This window comes from Buteo buteo, chromosome 6, assembly GCF_964188355.1.
Source record: "Buteo buteo chromosome 6, bButBut1.hap1.1, whole genome shotgun sequence".
In the NCBI taxonomy this organism is placed as follows: Eukaryota; Metazoa; Chordata; class Aves; order Accipitriformes; family Accipitridae; genus Buteo; species Buteo buteo.
In genome coordinates this window covers 8,291,507-8,310,123 of record NC_134176.1, presented here as the reverse complement: position 1 = coordinate 8,310,123, position 18,617 = coordinate 8,291,507, and the positions used below count along the sequence as shown (strand labels likewise).

The window sequence follows — 18,617 nt, the reverse complement described above, 5'->3', positions numbered from 1 at the left end:
TGTTGGTGCCAGTCCGTGCGTATAAACCGTAGGCACTGACCGAAAGAACAGATGACTGAAGCGATATTTAAACCTGAGTTCAGCCTCCTAGAAATACTCCCTGCCCATGTTTTGCATTTACAGCAATGAATGCTCCTTACTAGGATGAGCCAAACCCACCTATTTGTATTTTTAATAGACTGCCACTGAAATTCAATACCTGTTTTGTGTTATTTCAACGTCTAAGTCCCTTTGGCACTTGTCAGTTCCCCGATTGTGCTGAATTTCCACCTGGGTCACTTAACACTCGCGCTCCCGGGCGTGATGGGGCTCGTGGTGTACCACGAGATGCGGTGGGCACGTCTCGCCCCTCCCAGCGGCTCCTGGCACCCTCTGTCCCTCATCCTAGGGATGCTGGCTGTGTCCTGCACAGCAGTCTGGGACCTGCCAGGAGGAAAAATTTAATTGTCTTAAGCAAGAGAATCGTCATCGGCGTTGGGCACGCTACAGTTCAGCATTTAAAACTCAGTTTGCGAGTTAATGTAAGGTTAATTTCGAGATATATGTTTATATACCTATAAAACAAAAATCAAACATGATACCTTGCCCAGGTGTTGTCAATGAATGAATCCTTTCTAAATTGTGAAAGCGTCGGTGCTTATATCAGTATTTTGGGGTGCAAGAAGCTACTTATGTTAGTAGGAGTCACCCTGTTTCATCATGATTTATTTTCTGATGCCCATTTTGATTTCAGTTCTCTCTGAAATTTCATGGTAGAAGTTACCATCACGAATAACCGTCTGCATCTGCTGTGTAACATATGTAAGATTTAAATGTACTTTGCCACTGACAACACCCTTTCTCTCTCTCTCCTCTTTCTCTTTTCAGAATCCAGTTTTTTGTTGGGAAATGCCCAGATTGTGGACTGGCCCGTAGTTTATAGTAATGACGGTTTTTGTAAACTCTCTGGATATCATCGAGCTGACGTCATGCAGAAGAGTAGCACTTGCAGGTATGCCGACTGTCTGTTCACTGCCACTCGATGCACTTTTAAAATTATAATCTGCTGGGAAGAAGTGTTAGGTTTTGGGAAAAGGATTGGTGTAAGAAAAGCATTGTTTTTCAGAAATTGAAGTACTGAAACAGGCTTTAAATGAATGAAACCAGCAACTTATCCGGGACGTGGTAAAGCACTTAACGATGTGCATTCAGTTAAGCACATTGTTGACTAACTTCCAGTAATCAATGGTTAGTTCCACCAGGATTAACAAACTGCTCAAATACTTAAGGTTAAGTCGTTTGCTAAATCTGGGGTAGTGGTTAGGATCCTGTAAGACTTAATCCTAAATAAAAGAAAGCTAAATTCATGTTGTTTATATTTTAATTTTACTTAGAACATCTACAGATTTAATACGTTTCACCCAAATCTGTTTTGAAAGCAAGCCAAATCTGCCCAGTTTGGAAGTTTCCGTCATCTTCTGGTAACTGCATAAATGCAATGAGCATTGCAGGAATAAAGACTGTTTGATGAAAAAGCTTTTAAAAAGTTTCAGCAGTGAATGAGGGTGAACTACAGGTGCCCCCTGAAGAGGGGGTAAATATTATGAGGATTTAGACCTTATTCTTTTCTCATTTGAAATTTATTCTGGCTAATACCAGTACGAATGTGCCCTAGCTAATGATCCAATAAAGAAAGTGGGGGTTTAGGTAATATATTTCAAAGGCTTTTTTTACTCGATTTTTTGTTAATTCTCCTGTTATCATGCTAGGAGGCAGTGGGCTCTTCTGTAGCCCATGTTGGTCCCTGTTATTACACACACACACACACACACAGAGCACAGTAATGTACAAACTGCATCTTTATTCTCAAGAGGGCGATTAAGCTGATGATATATTTACTCTGGGCATTGCAGCTTTATGGCTTTTTTCCTTTTGTTGGTGGTCTTTCAGGAGCGGGCAGCTGTGATTTATGGTTAGACATGCATCTGCGCCTTGTCTGCTGCATCCTTTAAAAGGAGATGCTTTGGGGAAAGACTAAATCCCTAATGCGTGTGTGCATGAGCAAAGTAAACCAGGGACAGAGGCAACAAGGAGTTGCTGAGATACAAGTTTCTATAGGTTTTCTCTTCATGTGTTCAGGGAGCGACCAACTCCAGGGCACTGGGAGGAGGGGGCTGCGTATCTACAGCCATGATTTTTGGGAGATGGGAGCTGCCAGACACTGATCGTTGACTGATGCTCCAGCTGGCAGGAACAGGGCAGGCAGGGAGCCTGTCCTTGGATGTCAGTCATCATTTTCTCCAAAAAGCAACATGTGCTGATGTGTGGTCACTGGTCTCCACTTCCAGGAAGGCGAGGAAGCCTCAGGGGTCTGGGGTTGCTCTGTGCAGCCCCATGTCCTCTAATGGGCAATGGAGAAGAGATGGGCACGTGCTGCTGAAATGGATCATTCATTCACACAGTAGCAACAGAGTCGATAGACTCAGCGAGGCTGAAAGAAACAGCCTTATCGCAGCCATGCTGGATATACGTGCATGCTTTCCCCTTTGCTCTCTGCTATCCTGTATATTGAACTGTATACGTTTGCTGTAAGCCAGCACTTTTATAGTCTGTGCATGTTAAAATCATGAAAAATACAGAATTGGATTGTAGGAAAATGCTGGGGGAGTAAAGGGTTAGCAATACCTCTCTGATGATAATTTCCCTGTGCCTCAAATACTGGGGGGACCAAAAGTTTTATTCCATCTGAGTGCTTTTTGTGAGTATGATGGGCTCTAGTTACCATTTGTAAGGACCCTGTTTTGACCACGTTCATGTAGATCATGCAGGTGAATCATACAGATGCAAATTCAAGGAGGAATTATTGTGGAAAATGGAATTGGTAGCAGAGATTTTTCTTTTGTTTCTTTTTTTTTTTTTTTTTTTTTTTTTTTTTGTCATTCTATATATCCATCTCTGGATTTTGGAGAGGCCTCTACACTGAAAGCATGGCTAGTACTTCTTTTGTGCCTGGGTCATAGCTGGTAGAATTACATATGCAGTGTGATGTTTCCTGCTTCTTAGGAGACATCCCAGTCTTCGCAGATTAAAGGAGAGCTGGAGAGGTTTTTGGCATGGTCTGACATGCAGTGTGTAGCCTTCCAGAGCAATGTCTTTGGAGCTGCTCTCCAATAAAGAGCTTATGGAATGGAAAATAGTCTTGTAGGCCAATGCTGCCTGCTTAGGGTTGCTCAGTAGAATGCCACTGGAGGCTTTTTGATATCTGGGGCTATTACTTGTATTATTTCCTGAGTTAGGCTCTCAGTCCGGATTCGCTATGTTGTGCCCAGATTATGTTACATTGTACATAAAAATTGCTTTATATATTATGTTTGCTTTACTGTTCTAAGGCAGGTGCTCTGGAATGGGTGCTCTGGTGCCACACCTTTATTGTAGGTTTTGGAAGGGTCTGTTTTTACAGCTTTTTAGTGCTAAAATTCCAACCGAATTAAAATAACACAGATACAAACAATGTAAATCTAGCCCCTGATTCGAGTTATTGTTGTTACTGATCTTGAGTGTGATAGAGGACGAATCAGCTTTCACCCATGCTTTTCTCCTGGGTACTCCAGCGAGTAGTCACTATATTCTGTTTCTGTCTGTCCCACCCCATACCCTACATTGGGGCTGCTCATATGTCATCATCAGATTCAGTCTCAGGTGGTCCTGGCTGACACTGGTCACAGGGAGGGCTGCATGAACTGAAGGCACTGGAGGTGCGAGTGATTTTTGTTCCAGCGCAGGCAATGAGTTAGTCCTGCGATGAGCTGGTAATCCCTTTGATTTCGTACTTCTCGCATCTTTTTAATCAGCAACAATGTGCCCGTTGGCAGGAAAATCGCTTAGACATACCTCAGTACGAGTGCCAGACTCCCTAATTTCACGGGCACTATACAGAAGGCACAGTGTACATCGGGGTCAGGCTACGTGAATGTTGTGTGGTGGCAATGAGTGTGTGTTTTTTCTGGGTGCACATGGCACCAAAAGTTGCACGTGCAGCGGGGGCTGATATACAGAATAATTGGTATAAGCGAGTGCTAAAATGCACAGGATTTTTAGGTGGAAGAACTTGTGTGCTGGTGAGGCATTTCTGTGCCAAATGAAAATGAGCTGAGTCCAGAAGGAACAGGGCATCTGCAGTTGTGACACCTCTAACCTTCAATCCACCATGCAGAAATCCGTGCCTGGAGGTGCACCAGTAGATCAGCCAGCATGTAGGAAAACCACTTGTTTCATGGCCAGTTGCCCACAGTCATGACAATGTATGCCTTCATGAATGCACTGAAAGAATAAAGTCATGGAACATTAAAATCCAGTTTAATGTTGCAAGTACTATCAGTGTTTTCTTAAATATCATTGCTTATCAGTTAAGCTCTGTATTCTCATCAAGCCTTTGGAAGAGCAGGCAGCCCTTTGAGTAGCTGGTTAGTAGACCTACCCTGGCATTTTACACTTGGCATTTGCGCCAGGTTTTGCTTCGCTTACCTGTCCTTGCACCCGAGAGCCTCGCACCGGGCTGGAAGTAGCTGGTTGCTGGTTTTGTTTTCGAAGTGGAAACCTGCTCTTAAGCCCTCTTTGTGTGTTGCCTTCCAGCTGTACAGGGGGAGGGAATTGCATCTCCTTGCTGAAGCGGTTGTTTACAGGTAGTGTTTCCACTGAAACACTTGCAGCGCTCCAGTCAGCATCTCTGCTCTCCCTTGTTTTGATTTATTGCCTTTTCAAGTGGGATTAAAAAAAGTCTGCGAGTGAAATCTTGTCTCCAGTGAAGCTAATGGCAAAATTCCCACCGTGTTCAAAGAAATGGGATTTTGCATGGTGGGTACAGTGTGCTGGACTTGAAAAAAGTTAGATTTGATAGTGGGATGTCGCCTCCGTAACCTGATTTTTGCGTGTGTGAGAAGGCCTCCTTGCACTGCCAAAGGTGTGCAAAGAAACCTTGCTGAGTGTGCCAGTGGGACCCAGGGAGCTGCACAGTTTCTCCTTAAAAATTGTGCCTGCTCTTTAACTTGCAAAGTTCTGAAGCTATTGACGTGTATCTGCATTTGCTGTTCCTCCTGGGTAGATGTTTGTTGTAATTGATGCCTTTTCATCCAACACTTCTGGATGAACAGAGCTGTAAATTGGATGTAGGATCATATGCCTTCTGTGCTTCACCTGTCCTCTATCCTGGATAATTCCTCCCAGACAGCTGTTAAATATCGCCCTGGCACACGCTGCAGACCTGGAGCTGTTCTGATGCTCTGGATCCTGACAAAGGAGAGAAGAGCACGCTACAAAGAGCACACTACGCTCTTCTGTGCCAAGGGATGCTTTCAAAGGGAGGTGGGAGCCCAGGCATCTTAAATGACAAATGGTCTGTTTCAGAGATGGGGAAATTATCTAAGACTGTGCCTTTCTCTGAGTATTTCAGTAAGTCTTGTTTCTCTTTGATAAGTCTATTTTCTAGGTAGTAAGATTCCCAGTAGCAGGGGGGGGTTGGTATTTATGCCTTGTACAGTTTGCACTGAAGGCACTCGACAAGCACTAAATAACAAAAAACATGAGGCAGAAAAAGACAGAGTGATTGACTGAAGAAGTAGGAGTCCCTCCATGTGTACAAAATAGGGCAGACTAAATTAAATTAAACCTGTGATAAGCAGAGATCTTATATAACTTACACAGTGAGTGGCTTTGATGTTTCTTTGGTGCTGTTAAATCGCCACCTGAAAAATGTTTTTATTATTCCACAAGCCTTTAAAATGTCTCTTTATATGTGAAAATAATGTAAGATTTGAGTGTTACAGGCTTACTGCAATAATAAGCTGCCTTTAATTTAAAACATAAAGTTGATTGATTGTATTCAGCAGTGCTAACTGGTATCGTCCACCACTCAGAATGCCAAGTACGATTTGTCATTTTAACACTAATTAATGATGACTTTCTGTATTATAAGCCATGTAAAGTCAAGCACTTTAACAAATTTTTGTTATTTTTTTCTTCAGGACTAAGACAAACATTGTTTTAAATCTGAAGAAAACAAAAAAAAAGATAATTCAATTCCACAACAGGCTGCGTGAAAACTATCAGCTCTTATTTTGTCTTGCAGAGAGGAGAGCATTCTGCTTTACCTCATCAGTGCATTAAAACAGGCATAGATTAAAAAAAAAAAATCAAACTCTTTTTGGTGTCATCTCATGTATAAATGTATAAAAGGTTATCAGCTGAACTCAGGAAAGAAAGGCAGGTCATTTGAAAATGAGCAGTAGGCTGTGATTTGCATTTCCTAAAGACAGCTGTGTATGTTAATGATAAGCAGTACGTTAATGAAGCCTTGTGCCCTGGTAAAACCATTTCCTGATGTTGGTCGCTGTAGTGGCGTTGCCATTACGGTGCTGTCCCAAAGGTAACAGTTATGACGTGTCATTTATCAATAGCTTTCCCTGGGTTACCAGTGAAGAAGTGCCTGTAGTGCCATAGAGATGTTGTAGGCTGCCCTGCGCCTGCCTCCATCACCCACGCTGGGCAGCACCTTGCTCTGGGAGCAGCCCCGTTACCTCCCTTGGTTGGCTGTGTAAAGAAAAGATTCATGGTCTGGCCTTCATTGAGTATTTTAATGCTTGCCGAGTCACTAACCACTATGCTGTTTTATTGTTTCTTTCAGAACACAAGAGATAAAATAAATGTTTATTGAACCTTTGGAGGTCTGTTGATCAATAAAAGAGAAGCTGCATTGAAACCACAGAGGCACTGATAGCTTTTCTTTTCTCTTTCACATTCTCAGGGTTGTCTGTTGTAGGTCTCAGCTGAAGCTGAAACTGTTTGTGAACAAATAAAATATAAAAAAAAAAGTCTGATCAATTGAAAGTATATTCATCCAAGTGTCTGAAAGCTTTTATCCCATGTTCCATTTTCCTTCAGTCCTGTAATTGGGAATTTGCAGAGTGGCCTTCGCTTATTTTTAATCCAGGGAAGAATAACAATAAAAGACTGGCTGTTTCCTTACAAAGGCTTTCAAAAGTAAGGTCAGGGGGTTGGGTTTCCTTATGCCAGCTGAAAGTCTGACCTGGAAAAGAATGCAAAGATGAGATGGTCAAGTGGCAAGAAATAGCAGAGTTAAAATTACATTTTTATATTCTCAGCCTGCAGAGGGATGAGTCTCCAAAAACATTTTAATGTTTTCCGTATTTTCACTGAAATATTAAAGAAATGCGGTATACAATAAGGAAAATGAGGGTGAATTTGGTTATGTTTGGTAGTAGTGCAGACATAGCTACACTGAGACAACTCACACGCTTTCTGTGCTGAATTTTCAGAGCATTACAGTCATCACTTCTTATTGGTTAAATCCTACCTCTATTTGTAATCAGTATTTAGGAAAAGGATTCCGATTATCTTACTGTCCCAGATGCATCTTGACAAGATTAGATTTGTAACCATCGATTCAGCCAGCAGCCTTTACTTGTACTAGCTTCCATTCCTCCTCCAGAAGCCTTTTCAAGAGGATTGAACAAAATTTGGGAGGTTTTAGAGGTTTTGTTCAGTTTTGTCTATTTTGACAGCAGTATTCTCATGGCCTGCAGCTGTGGCAGTAATGGTTTTATAAGCTATCAGCTCTTTTTCTAACCATATATCCTTAAAGATATGCTCAGAAAAGCACTTAATGAAACATTACAGTACATTTGTTTACTGTCATTTATGGTAAAAAGGTGGTCATGGTTACTCACTGTTGTAGGTTTCCTTGTGAGCCTCTAAATATTTAAATGAAGTGTAAGTCATGTTTAAACTTTAGTAAATGACAGTTAATAGCATCTTCAGTGCTTATGTTCTTTAAGGTGACTGTAACAAAATTGTTGCTTGTTCAGAAGAAAGAGAAACCTTTTTTCTTTTTCAGTTTTATGTATGGTGAACTGACAGACAAGAAGACCATTGAAAAAGTCAGACAGACTTTCGACAACTATGAGTCAAACTGCTTTGAAATTCTCCTCTACAAGAAAAACAGTACGTATATATTTGTGTATGGTGTTGGGAGTGATGAAGCATATTTAAAGTATACAATAGACTAAAATAAATTTTCATTTTGACATATGGGTAAATTTGGGGCAAGATTTGGAGAAGAAACAGGTATTTTGGTTGCCACAGCTCAAGAAGAGATCTCTTTTTTCAGGACAAGTGTTCAGATTGCCAAGAATAGTAGTTGTTCCCTGCTGTCTCTAGTCTGACTCCTTCTTTCCAAAATATATTTAGTTTTGAGGATTGTTTCCCTGAAGGGAAACTCACTGGGTTAAGTGAAAGGAAATCCTGAATGAGGTTCCCCCACATCCCTCAGGAAACACCCCCATGTCTGCACAAGTGAGAACCCAGACCCTGACTGCCTTGAGCGGATGCTCCCAGCAGTGTCAAGATGCCTCTGCGGTGTGTAAACCAGCATGTATGAGCTCTGGGGAGAGTACTAAATTTGGCATATAATGCAGGGTTTAATTAGAAAACCAGGGAATTCTGTAGCTTCATGAGGTGTAGGACCTAAGTCCCTTCCTCTTGGTGGCATTGGGTTTACAGGAGGTTTCCAGAACCAGAGAATATTTTCTTCATTTTGTCTTAACCATGAGTCACGCCAGTCACGTTTTCTGTCCTACCATGTATGTGGGTAGTACTGCTTATGGCTTATCAATGTTATAGCACATACTAAACAAAATCCGTACTGTTGTGTGGTCTCAGGCTGGGCTTGTGCAGTGTGGACATCTCTCCCGGGCTGGCGGTTGAAATTCCTGCTGTTGTCAGTGGAGATGAGCAGCCTCCTCCACTGGCACAGGCCATCTTCCCAAGGTAGAAAGCCAAAACTATCAGATGAAACGTGCTCCAGAAAAGCTGATTCCTCTACCCTGAGCAGAATGTGTCTACTTGACTGGGTTGGTGGCCTTGTCAAACGCAAGCCAGGAACAATCCTGATGGAGATGTTCTCTTCAGTTTGGCTTTCATTCCCCAGTAGAGGGTGCAGGTCCTGTGGGGCTGGGGAGCTTTTTCCCCCTGGTTCAGCTGCCTGGAGCCCAGTAGCTGAGGCCATGCTCCCCCTGGGTGAATTTTGGTGCTGGCATGGAGCACCTTGCTGGGGTGAGGCTGGAGGTTTCCCCAACATGCTGTGGCTGAGGGAAGGTAATGGTGTGCCTTAAGAAAGAGCTAACTGTGCCTGGCTGCCCCGTTTCACTGGAAACTCACATAAACCTTTCATGACATTGAAGAGAGCATCCTGGATCTCTTGATCTTGATTCTCTCATCTTCTTGAAACAAACTCACATGCATTATGCTTTACTTCCACTTTCCCTTTTTAGACTAAATCTTTCTGTATGTGCACTTAAACAGTAGGAAATGTCTTCAGATTTCTCCAATTCTGCCTGCTTCAAAGCATTTTAGCCAACGCTTTAATTAAAAAGAGAAGCAAGAGCAGCTCTGAAGTCCAGCTGTTTCTGCAGGTGCCCAGGAGAGCCCTCCAAATGACCTCTTTCAGTTCCTCAAGCATGTGGATGTGTCTGTTCTTGAGATATTCTGCTTCTCTGCCTGTTTCCTGTGCAGGTCACCTGGATGCTCCCTCACATTAGGGGAATTCCCTGGGACAGACTGGTGTTGGGTACCTTTGCAGGTGGTGGTGCCCAGCACTGCCATGCCCTATGTCTGTGTGATTTCTGAAGAGGATCCCAGAGACCCAGGGCTCTCCCTGACCCTGTTTTTTCTTATTAACTGGGCTGGCAGCTCCTGCTCTAGCACGGGCCAGTCCTGAACTAAATTCCTTTCTATTTTATTCAAGTGTAAGAAAGAAGAGGAAAGCCTTCTCTTGGTGACTTTTCTGTAACAAACCAGTCACTTTTTGCTTTGGGTTGTGGATTGTCTGCTGGAGCTTGATGATGCTTCAGAGATTTATTGAGCTGCAGTTGCCTTAATAAAATCTTCACCTTTGCCCAGATCTCCAAGCCTATACTTTCCATAACTTACACAGGATTACAGAAGGACTTTATGGAAAAGTACTCCTATTTCTTTTCAGGCTTGAGTCAGTTCCCATCCATAACATCTATTGCCAGCTTTCTTCTCCATCACCCAAAGCCCAGAACTTCAACCTCTTGCTAATGTGAATAGACTGACCTTTTGGTTCCAGTTCAGCAGCTGGTGTGCCCAGGGTTTGCTTCATTTTGTCATGCTCTGAGCCTTGTGGAAGAAGGGCCTTCAAGAAACTGCCTGCTTATTCTCCAGGCTGAATAATGGAGCAGATAAAGAAATAAAGAATAGTTATCTGTTGGTATGAATATACTTCTGCAAAGTGTAGACAGTTACTCTGTGAAAGGGCTTGTGTTTATCACCTGCAGAGAACCTGCACGGAGCTTGCAGTGCTCTCAGAGCACCCTCCCACCCACATTTTCAAACTGTAGGTCCAGACGTGCTGTGTATTTTTCATGATGTGGCACAACCCTTTTTTTTCTCATCCATTCCTTTATGCTTTTGGCAGAGGGAGATTTTGAGATTTTTCAGGTTGCTTTCTCATCTTTCTTTCCTTTGGCACAGAGGTGATCTTTAAGAGCTGATGTTCTCCGGCAGCATCCGTACAACTGCTGACTTCACACACCCCCGTGGCATTTTAACCCAGCTTGCAGGTTTCAGGTTCAGACCTGAAAGTTTGCTACAATTTTCTTCTTTACTACATTCCCTCATATATAGTCCTCAGCTCTACCCACCCAACTGTTCAGCAACCATGTTAGGTGTGCATATATCTACATCTATGTATGGTAATACTCAGGAAACCTCTTTGCCTGCTTTTGCCCAGATTGCTGCTTCTACAGCAGCAGCCACCTTGCCTCTGTTTTTGATTTTTATCAGTGCCGTTGTACAGGTTATTTCGTCCACTTACTTTCAGAGCTTTTCAAAGGGTGCTGATGAGTTGCTAGGTGAAGTGCAGTATTACTCCAGAGAGCTGCAGCACTCTGTTTTAGAAGTTATGAAAAAAATCTTTTATCTTGGGTTAGCAACCAGGAATTGAGATAATCAAGTAGTCAGCATAATGGCTTTGGAATTATCACAAAAAGTAGTCCCCCATCTCTCCTACTTCTCCAGTTTACTGCTAGCAAGTTACTGGTTTAATCCCAGTTCAGCAATGTTGAATTTTGTTTCAAAACCTTGTGGATTTTAACCTTCGCTGCAGTAGTCGTAGTCCAAATGGGCTTTGTTGCCCTCTGGGCATCTATCCTGCAGTTCCTGGCACAGCTCCCAGATGTGGTGCATTAGAGCAGATTTGGGAGGGCCAGGGATGCCCGTGGCCTGACAGTGGGCAAGCGGCTTGTCTCAACGTGTCGGCTCTCAGGCTGGCATTCAGGCAGCTCAGGAGAAAAGCCATTATGTCGACTGGCTGAGATCGCATGCAATCCCAAAGGTAATTAGCTGGCTGTGAAGGCATTTATAATGCAGTGTGTATAGGTGCAAGTTTGGGAGGGAGAGGGACACAGCTGTGGGCATGGAGCTTTGCTGGATGGAAGGTATCTCTGACATTCACGTCCCTGCAGGTGAACAGCGTGTTTCTCAGCAAACTGCTTAGTCTTTTAGGATTTTGCCCCTTACAGGGAAGACCTGCATGTACCTGGGGGACTGCCATGTGTGTTTCAGTCTAGGAGGAAAAAAGACCAGTTTCAGCTCCTGTGCACCTGCCGAGCCCTGTGGGAACAGTGAGGATTTACCAAAAGCCATGCTAACCACTCCAACGCCGTAGGTGGTTTTTGGCTGTTTATTTGATGAGTGATAGGATTCGAAATATATTTTGTGTTTATTTCAAAAGCTAAAAAGAGATAACTACCTTGGGAGAGTGCTCCACTGGTCAGGACAATGAGGAGGTGGAGGGTATGACCTGAAACAGAAAAAGGAAATCAAATCTCCTGATTTGTCCTGATAGGACATTTAGGGTCTATGTCTGGGTTAGCTCAGGTCCTCTTAAATAGCATCAAATTTGGAGCATTTGACAGTATACTCCATCAGTTTTGGATCTGATAGCTCCATATTATGTGAAGGAATCAAAGATACCATCCATCCATTTTTTCTTGCCTTCCTACCTTGCAGACACTAAGTTTGTGAGACATGCGGGGAAAAAACAAGAGCAAGAGGGAAAGAATAATATATTTTATTTCAGAATGGAGATTTATAATGCCTCCTGTCTCTGCTTATCATCTAATTAGATTAATGAAGCTGTAAAAATGGGAATATGTTGTTTTCCTTTGAGGAGGTAAAATTAGAAGATCTGGAAGGTGTAGAAATATTGAGATATGGTCCTAAGCTACCTGTGTGTTATAATAACATAAATGATGAAGTATTCTCTTTATGGGCTGGGGAAGGTTTGTGCTACACCACAGTCCAATGTCACCTTTTTTTCTCTGCTTCAGGAACCCCAGTTTGGTTCTACATGCAAATTGCACCTATAAGAAATGAGCATGAAAAAGTGGTTTTGTTCTTGTGCACTTTTAAGGATATCACTTTATTCAAACAACCGATTGAAGATGATTCAACAAAAGGTAAATATGAAATTTTGCTTTTTGTAAATGATAAAGTACATGCTTGAGCTTAGTCCTGTGACAGGGACATGTCATGCCTGTGATCTGTGTCTTGAATTCAGGAAATGTTGTGACCTGTCAGAGTTTCAATGCCACTCTCCTAAATTATTGCTTAAAAATAAAAGATGAATCACCATGAGTAGAAATTCCCTAACAACGTTTTGCCAGAGTCACAAGCCTTCCCGTCTCTTTGTAATTTCACTACTTCACTACAACTGGCATTTGCTAAATATCACATAGTTTTGAGTAATTTTAATGCTGTGTTGTTTGGGGAGACCTTTCTCCTAAGGGACTGGTATCTTCTTTTCAGAAAAAAATAATTTCAGCTCCTTTGTGCTGAGGTGTTGATATTCCCTCCCTTTCTCACTCTTGGAGATGAAATGCAAAAGAAACGGCTGTTCGGGTCCTTTATCACTGGTTAGCGATGGTAACTGCATGGCAGCGGACGTCGTACTTGTTACTTAGCAGCTGCTGGTGATGGTGTTCGTTGAGATGTGCCGTGCTCTCATCACCTAACAACCCATGGCCAGACCCACAGCCTTGCACAAGAGAGAATTAGTGGAGAAAGGTGCAGAGGATCTAGCAGCATCCTCTGCTTCGGCTATAAGACATGTGTGTCTTGTGTCAGGTTCATATGTGTATTGCTTTGGGTAAAATAATGCACACTTACCTAAAGAAGGGCATTTATGCTACAGCATCCACATCTCATCTTCTCTTGGAAGTTGCCTTCTGATGATTAATTCCTTGCTATATTTTTCTCTTCACCCTTGGAGAAGGCTTGATTTCTCAGCGAGAGCCGTGTGTGCTCTAAGCCGTCTTCTTTAGAATAAACTTGGTGTTACTTGAATGCAAACAGGATTTAAACTAATTTTCTATTAGCTAGATAACACTTATTATATGGGTTTGGACAACTGAAAAGTGCATTTATAAAGGCAGACGTAAAATAAACCAAAAAGCCTCTGTTTGGGCTAACAGCAAATATGAGAATTCTTTTGTCTAGAGAGTATTATCCATAAAGTTATAAGATCCTGATACAGGAATACCTTCTCAGCCATCATAAGCTTTACTGCCTCTACAATTTAGTTAGCAACCTGAGAATGTTCCTCTACTTCACTTTCAGCTCCATAACGTGGAGTTCTGCCTGGAAAGAATCTGAATTTTTTAAGATAAATGCCAGTTAATTGAAAGGACTAATTGTAGAGGTCTGAAGGCATGGGACTGCCTCCTTGCTGCGTTGTATATAATACGTAGTGGGATCTCATCAAGGAAAAAGCCAGTCTTTGCAAGGATGGTCTTGCAGGATTTCCTATTTGATGCTTTCTTGGGGGACTGAGATGTATCTCACATGGAACCAGCCTCCAACCCCCCCGACACTTTCACCTGCTCTGCCCCACTTCCCACAGTACAGAGTTGCACTGAGGAGTGTGTGGCTGCAGCAGGACAGGGAAAACGTATAGACAGTGGCTCTCAAATGCAGAAATGATGAATGTTGCCTCCTTTGGATTCTTGGCCTGGGAGATTGGTACTCTGCTGCCTTCCCTGGGGAGGCAGGGATGTGGGGGGTGGGCTGAGCTCTCCCCATCCCTGTCTTGTGGCTGAGGAGGAGCAGAATCCACCTGGCATCCATTACAGGAACAACATATGTTCCCATAGGAAAGAGCAATAGCTGTGAAGTGCGTAACTTGTATACTGCTGTTCTTCAGTGACGGGTACCATTGGTTAAAATGCCAGGTATTAACTATGCACATTGCAAAATATTGTCATCAGCAACTGGAGAGGTTTGACTGCATGTTTAAAAAGCACTTACTTCTGTCAAAGTCATACTTTAAAAAAAACCACCACAAAACAAAACACAGCAGACGTCAGTACAGCCACATCTCTCCACTGCCTTTAAGGCATATGATTGGAGTCTTAAGAATTTGCTTAGGGTGCTTTGATTAGAGCATTGATTAACATTGATCAATATGTCCAACAAGCTCCATAATTACAAATGATTGACCCGATCTTTCTTCTACTTTTGCATAAATTAGAGCTTGTCTTTTATATTCTTCATGTAAAAAAATCATATTCAAATATTTGCACCATTTTACTACAGGGATGGGAAAACAGCACTGTTGCATTACCCTTTGTGTCTCAACTGGGTGGATATGCGGGATCCCACGGCACTGGGATCACAGCGTTGTTTTGTCAGTTAGTGCTATGAGAGATGCATAATTCATTGTCCTTGCAGATAACATTACAATGTGCTTAGAAGCTGTCAGGCCACTTTCTTTTTGAATTACGAGATTGGTAAACATATACATTACAATTTGGTGGAGAATTTTTAAACTTTTGTAAAAAGCATTTCAATAAAATACTGCTCTTGAGTGCTGGGATTTGTCACTGAAAGGGCTATTTTTTTTTTCTTTTTAAAAGAAGGATTTTTCTTCAGAAATTCTGCCAGGACCATGCAATACATAATACATAAGTAACTGTGGTGCAGATGAGTTACTGTCTATTACTTATGGGAGCAGTAAATTTGAGATAAAAAATTCAAGAGAAATAAAATATTGATGCCATTATGCAATAATCTCTCTGTACCAATATATTCTGCACTGTTCGAAGGTATGTTGCTTTGTTGTGAAGCTTCAGTATATCATGCTCCTACAAGGTACAAGGATTTGGTATTTAAATCATAACGATGGGTGTATTTACACTGCAGGGTGTCTGTGTGTCCTGGCTTCTGGAAATAAATGGTTGGGTTTGCCAGATCTGCTTGCGGTGACTGCAACGCACTCGGCATCTCATGTAGACCTTGCAAGGGAACAGCAGTTTTGGGAGACAGGGAGCAGTGCCCCGGTGCTAAGGATGCAGAACTGCTCGGAAGTGTGGAGGAGCTTGTATTTGTGAAAACAGGACGTACAAATAAAAGAAAACAGTTGTCTTACTACAAAGTGCATTGCAAGAGAGAGGTGGGATTTTTTTTCCCCTGGTACGGGCTCAAAAACACGCTTGTTTACAGGCTCACTACAGAAAATATAGTTGACATCACGGGGACTAGCCCCGTGCGAGCAAGAGGAGTTAGGTCTGGGGCACTGCGACAGATGGTGTGTGTCTCTGCTTACCTGTGTGCTCACCGTTTGCTGTGTGTTAATGCTGTCAGAAAGGAGGAAGAGGAGGAGGAGGGGACTTTGCTTGCAGGAGGGCGTAAAAGCAATGAAAAATTTTCCCAGGTCGCCCAGGAGACTGTGAATTTGTTGCAGTCCAGAAGGCTGTTGAAACTTACTGGACTGAAGGCAAGACTGGAGAAAACGGATATATAAAAGCTACCTTCCTCTAATAAAATACAGTGGCAGAGATCAAAAAACCTTGTTTTCTGAGAGGGTACAGGCGGTTCGACACTGAAGATTTGACTGACTTGTTTTCTTGTTACCCATGCTGGTATCTATTACTGCTGGGCGATGTGTGGGAGACCTATAATGTATAGCAATGTAACAGTGACCAAAAAGTACTGTTGTATCCTTGTAAATGGAAAATTACTTAAAAAGTGTCTAACCATGCAAAAGTGTAAAAAAAAAAAACCCAAAACACCCCAGCATCTCAAGCAGATGCAGTGAAGATGATAATGGAAGGAAACATCAGCCACCTGGTTGACATGTTCACCCCTGGGTGGAGATGCCACGGGCAGTTGTGCAGGTCTGGAGGGGAGGGACAGCACCCTCCGTTGACTGGGTTTGTGGTTTGTAGCGCCTCAGCTCCTGAGTCGGTGGCTGGATGAGCTGTGGGTGGTGGCAGCGTGGGAGAAGAGGCCTGAGAATTAGTGATGGGGCAAGAGATGCCACAGGAGATGATGGCTGCGCTTGGTGGTCACTGGGACGACGGCTTATTTTCCGGTGAAGCAGCTGTGCTATGTTTGTCTGGTCTCTTTTTCTTTCCTTTTCCTGCTCTTTGGTAACATGAACATTTGTCTGATCTGGATTCAGTATCAAGCAATAGGTCCTGCCTGTGGTGGTGGAGGGCCACATCACCAGGTGTCCTGGCTGAATGCATTACACAGCAGAGGTGGAAGGCCATTACAAGCATATGAAAGATTGTATTATGTATTTTCTTCCAGAGAATAAAACCCAAAGAATCTTTTTTATTTTTTTTTTATGTTTGTACCATTGTAGGGTCACAGTTGGATGCTTTTATCAGCTTGCTGTGCTTTTATTCTGTCTTTACCCAATGGCCTTTTAAAAACATCTGAAGACTTTCAATCCCTCCAAAGACACACAGTGGTAATAATCTTATGTTTATTTGTCAGAAAAAAATGAAGCCATTTTTCTGGGCCCTAACTATTAGAAGTGCAAATCGGGCCACTTAAAATGTTAATGCCGTTTGAAGCCAGGAGTGCTGTAGATTAGATTGAACTGAAAGTTTAAGGATAGAAAAAAAGACTGGCATTTTTTGGCTAATAGTGGAATTTCACCTAGTTGTGCTACGGCTTTATTCCCTTTGTTATCATCAGTGAAGAAGAAATGTGGCCTCTGGGTAAACTTGCAAGTTTTTTCGGCTTGGATTCTCACTGGTTATCTTGAGTCTCTTTTGAGTGAAATATCAGGCTTGTCACCTGCTGGAAGTGACTGGGAAGGTCTGGTGAATACTGATGGGATGCTGAATTAGGATGCAAAGTTGTGTTAATGAGGCCCGTACAACTCAGGACTGTGTGCTGTTAACAGATGGGATCAGGAGATGGCACAACAGTATCCCGAAGTTGTTGGGTTTTTTTTTTTTTTGGTTTTTGGTTGTGGTTTTTTTTTTTTTTTCTTCACTTGATAGAGCCAGACTTTGATAATCAAGACTGTCTGGGACAATGCTGTAATGCTTCCAGTGATATAACTCTTTATGGTTATATAACTCTATATAATGATACAACTCTATCTCGGAGTGTGACAGGGCTATAAAAAGTGTAGTAGTTGCAGAAATACGCACTTATGCTTGCTAATCCTTGCTAAGCCTATAATTCTGATCCTTTTTTATCTTTAATAAGTGCAAGTTATTAAGCATATATAACTAGTTGCACATGGGAACTTTTTTCCTTGATGGGGTATCAATCCTGGTGATAATAGAAGAAGTGGGTGGAGGGATTAGAGCATGAAAATGAGGTTTCTACCTTTAGCTGAAGCACAGTGTACCCTGTTGAATACATCACCTTGACAGTAATCCATAACAGTAATTTAACAGGTCACAATTTGGATATCCTTACCATGTTTTTATTGCGCTTTACCATGGCTGTAATAACAAGGGTCTCGGTGCTGTAGAGATTCACGTGTTCTGGTGCTGTTTCCTATTGCTCTGATCTGAAGAGTTTTAACCCCCAGTGCCTTCAGGCACCAAGGAGATCACCTCCATCTCTCCGTTCTCCCCTGGGTCTAGAGTGCAGCATCCAGGGACACCTGGGCCTTGAGAAAGGACTTTGTCGGGGATGACAAGAGAAGTGATCATTTGCCAGGACACCAGGTGGGCTTCCTATGTCAAGAATAGACAACTCGGAGGAATGATGCCAAGATATAGTCTCTTGGGATTTGAAACCATCCATTTTGGATGGGCACAGCTTGCTAGTAACCAGGAAGACCTTCTGAGGTCGCTTTGCTCCTGTTCCTGCAGGACAAGCATCCCTGTTACTGTCGTCAGTGACATGCTGCTGGCACTTTTAGCGGAGACTGCAAAGGCTGAACAGTCATGAAGAGGTAGTTGTGTCCTAGGGGTGACGCTCTGAGGCCTTATTTCTGCCCTCCCCTCCTTCTTGCTTTGTTGTTAGAGACCCACCATGATGAAGAGAATTTCCATATCCAGGGCTGTTTAGTTTCCCTCACAGAAAACAAGTGCTTTTCTGAATCTGGTATTGCCTTTGGAGGCCTTTGTGTGCTCCATCAGCAACCCACAATGCACATTAACTGTCCGTAAATTTCTACAAGTTGAATGTGCAATGAAAAAGAAATCCCATTGAAATCAAATCTAACCCTGTGAGAGATTGAATTAAACTGGAAATTGATCTTTAAAGCAGTAACTGTAGATGGTTATACT

At 42.5% G+C, this 18,617-nt stretch overlaps 1 protein-coding gene across 1 annotated transcript in view; it reads left to right on the top strand.

Annotated features, from left to right (window-relative positions):
• The window catches only part of KCNH5 (potassium voltage-gated channel subfamily H member 5), a 159,749-nt gene that overhangs the window by 12,595 nt on the left and 128,537 nt on the right, over positions 1–18,617 (top strand). The window contains exons 2-4 of the mRNA XM_075031045.1: positions 868–991; positions 7,889–7,995; positions 12,405–12,533. Of these exons, the coding sequence (XP_074887146.1) occupies positions 868–991; positions 7,889–7,995; positions 12,405–12,533 (360 nt within the window). The remainder of the gene's footprint in view (positions 1–867; positions 992–7,888; positions 7,996–12,404; positions 12,534–18,617) is intronic.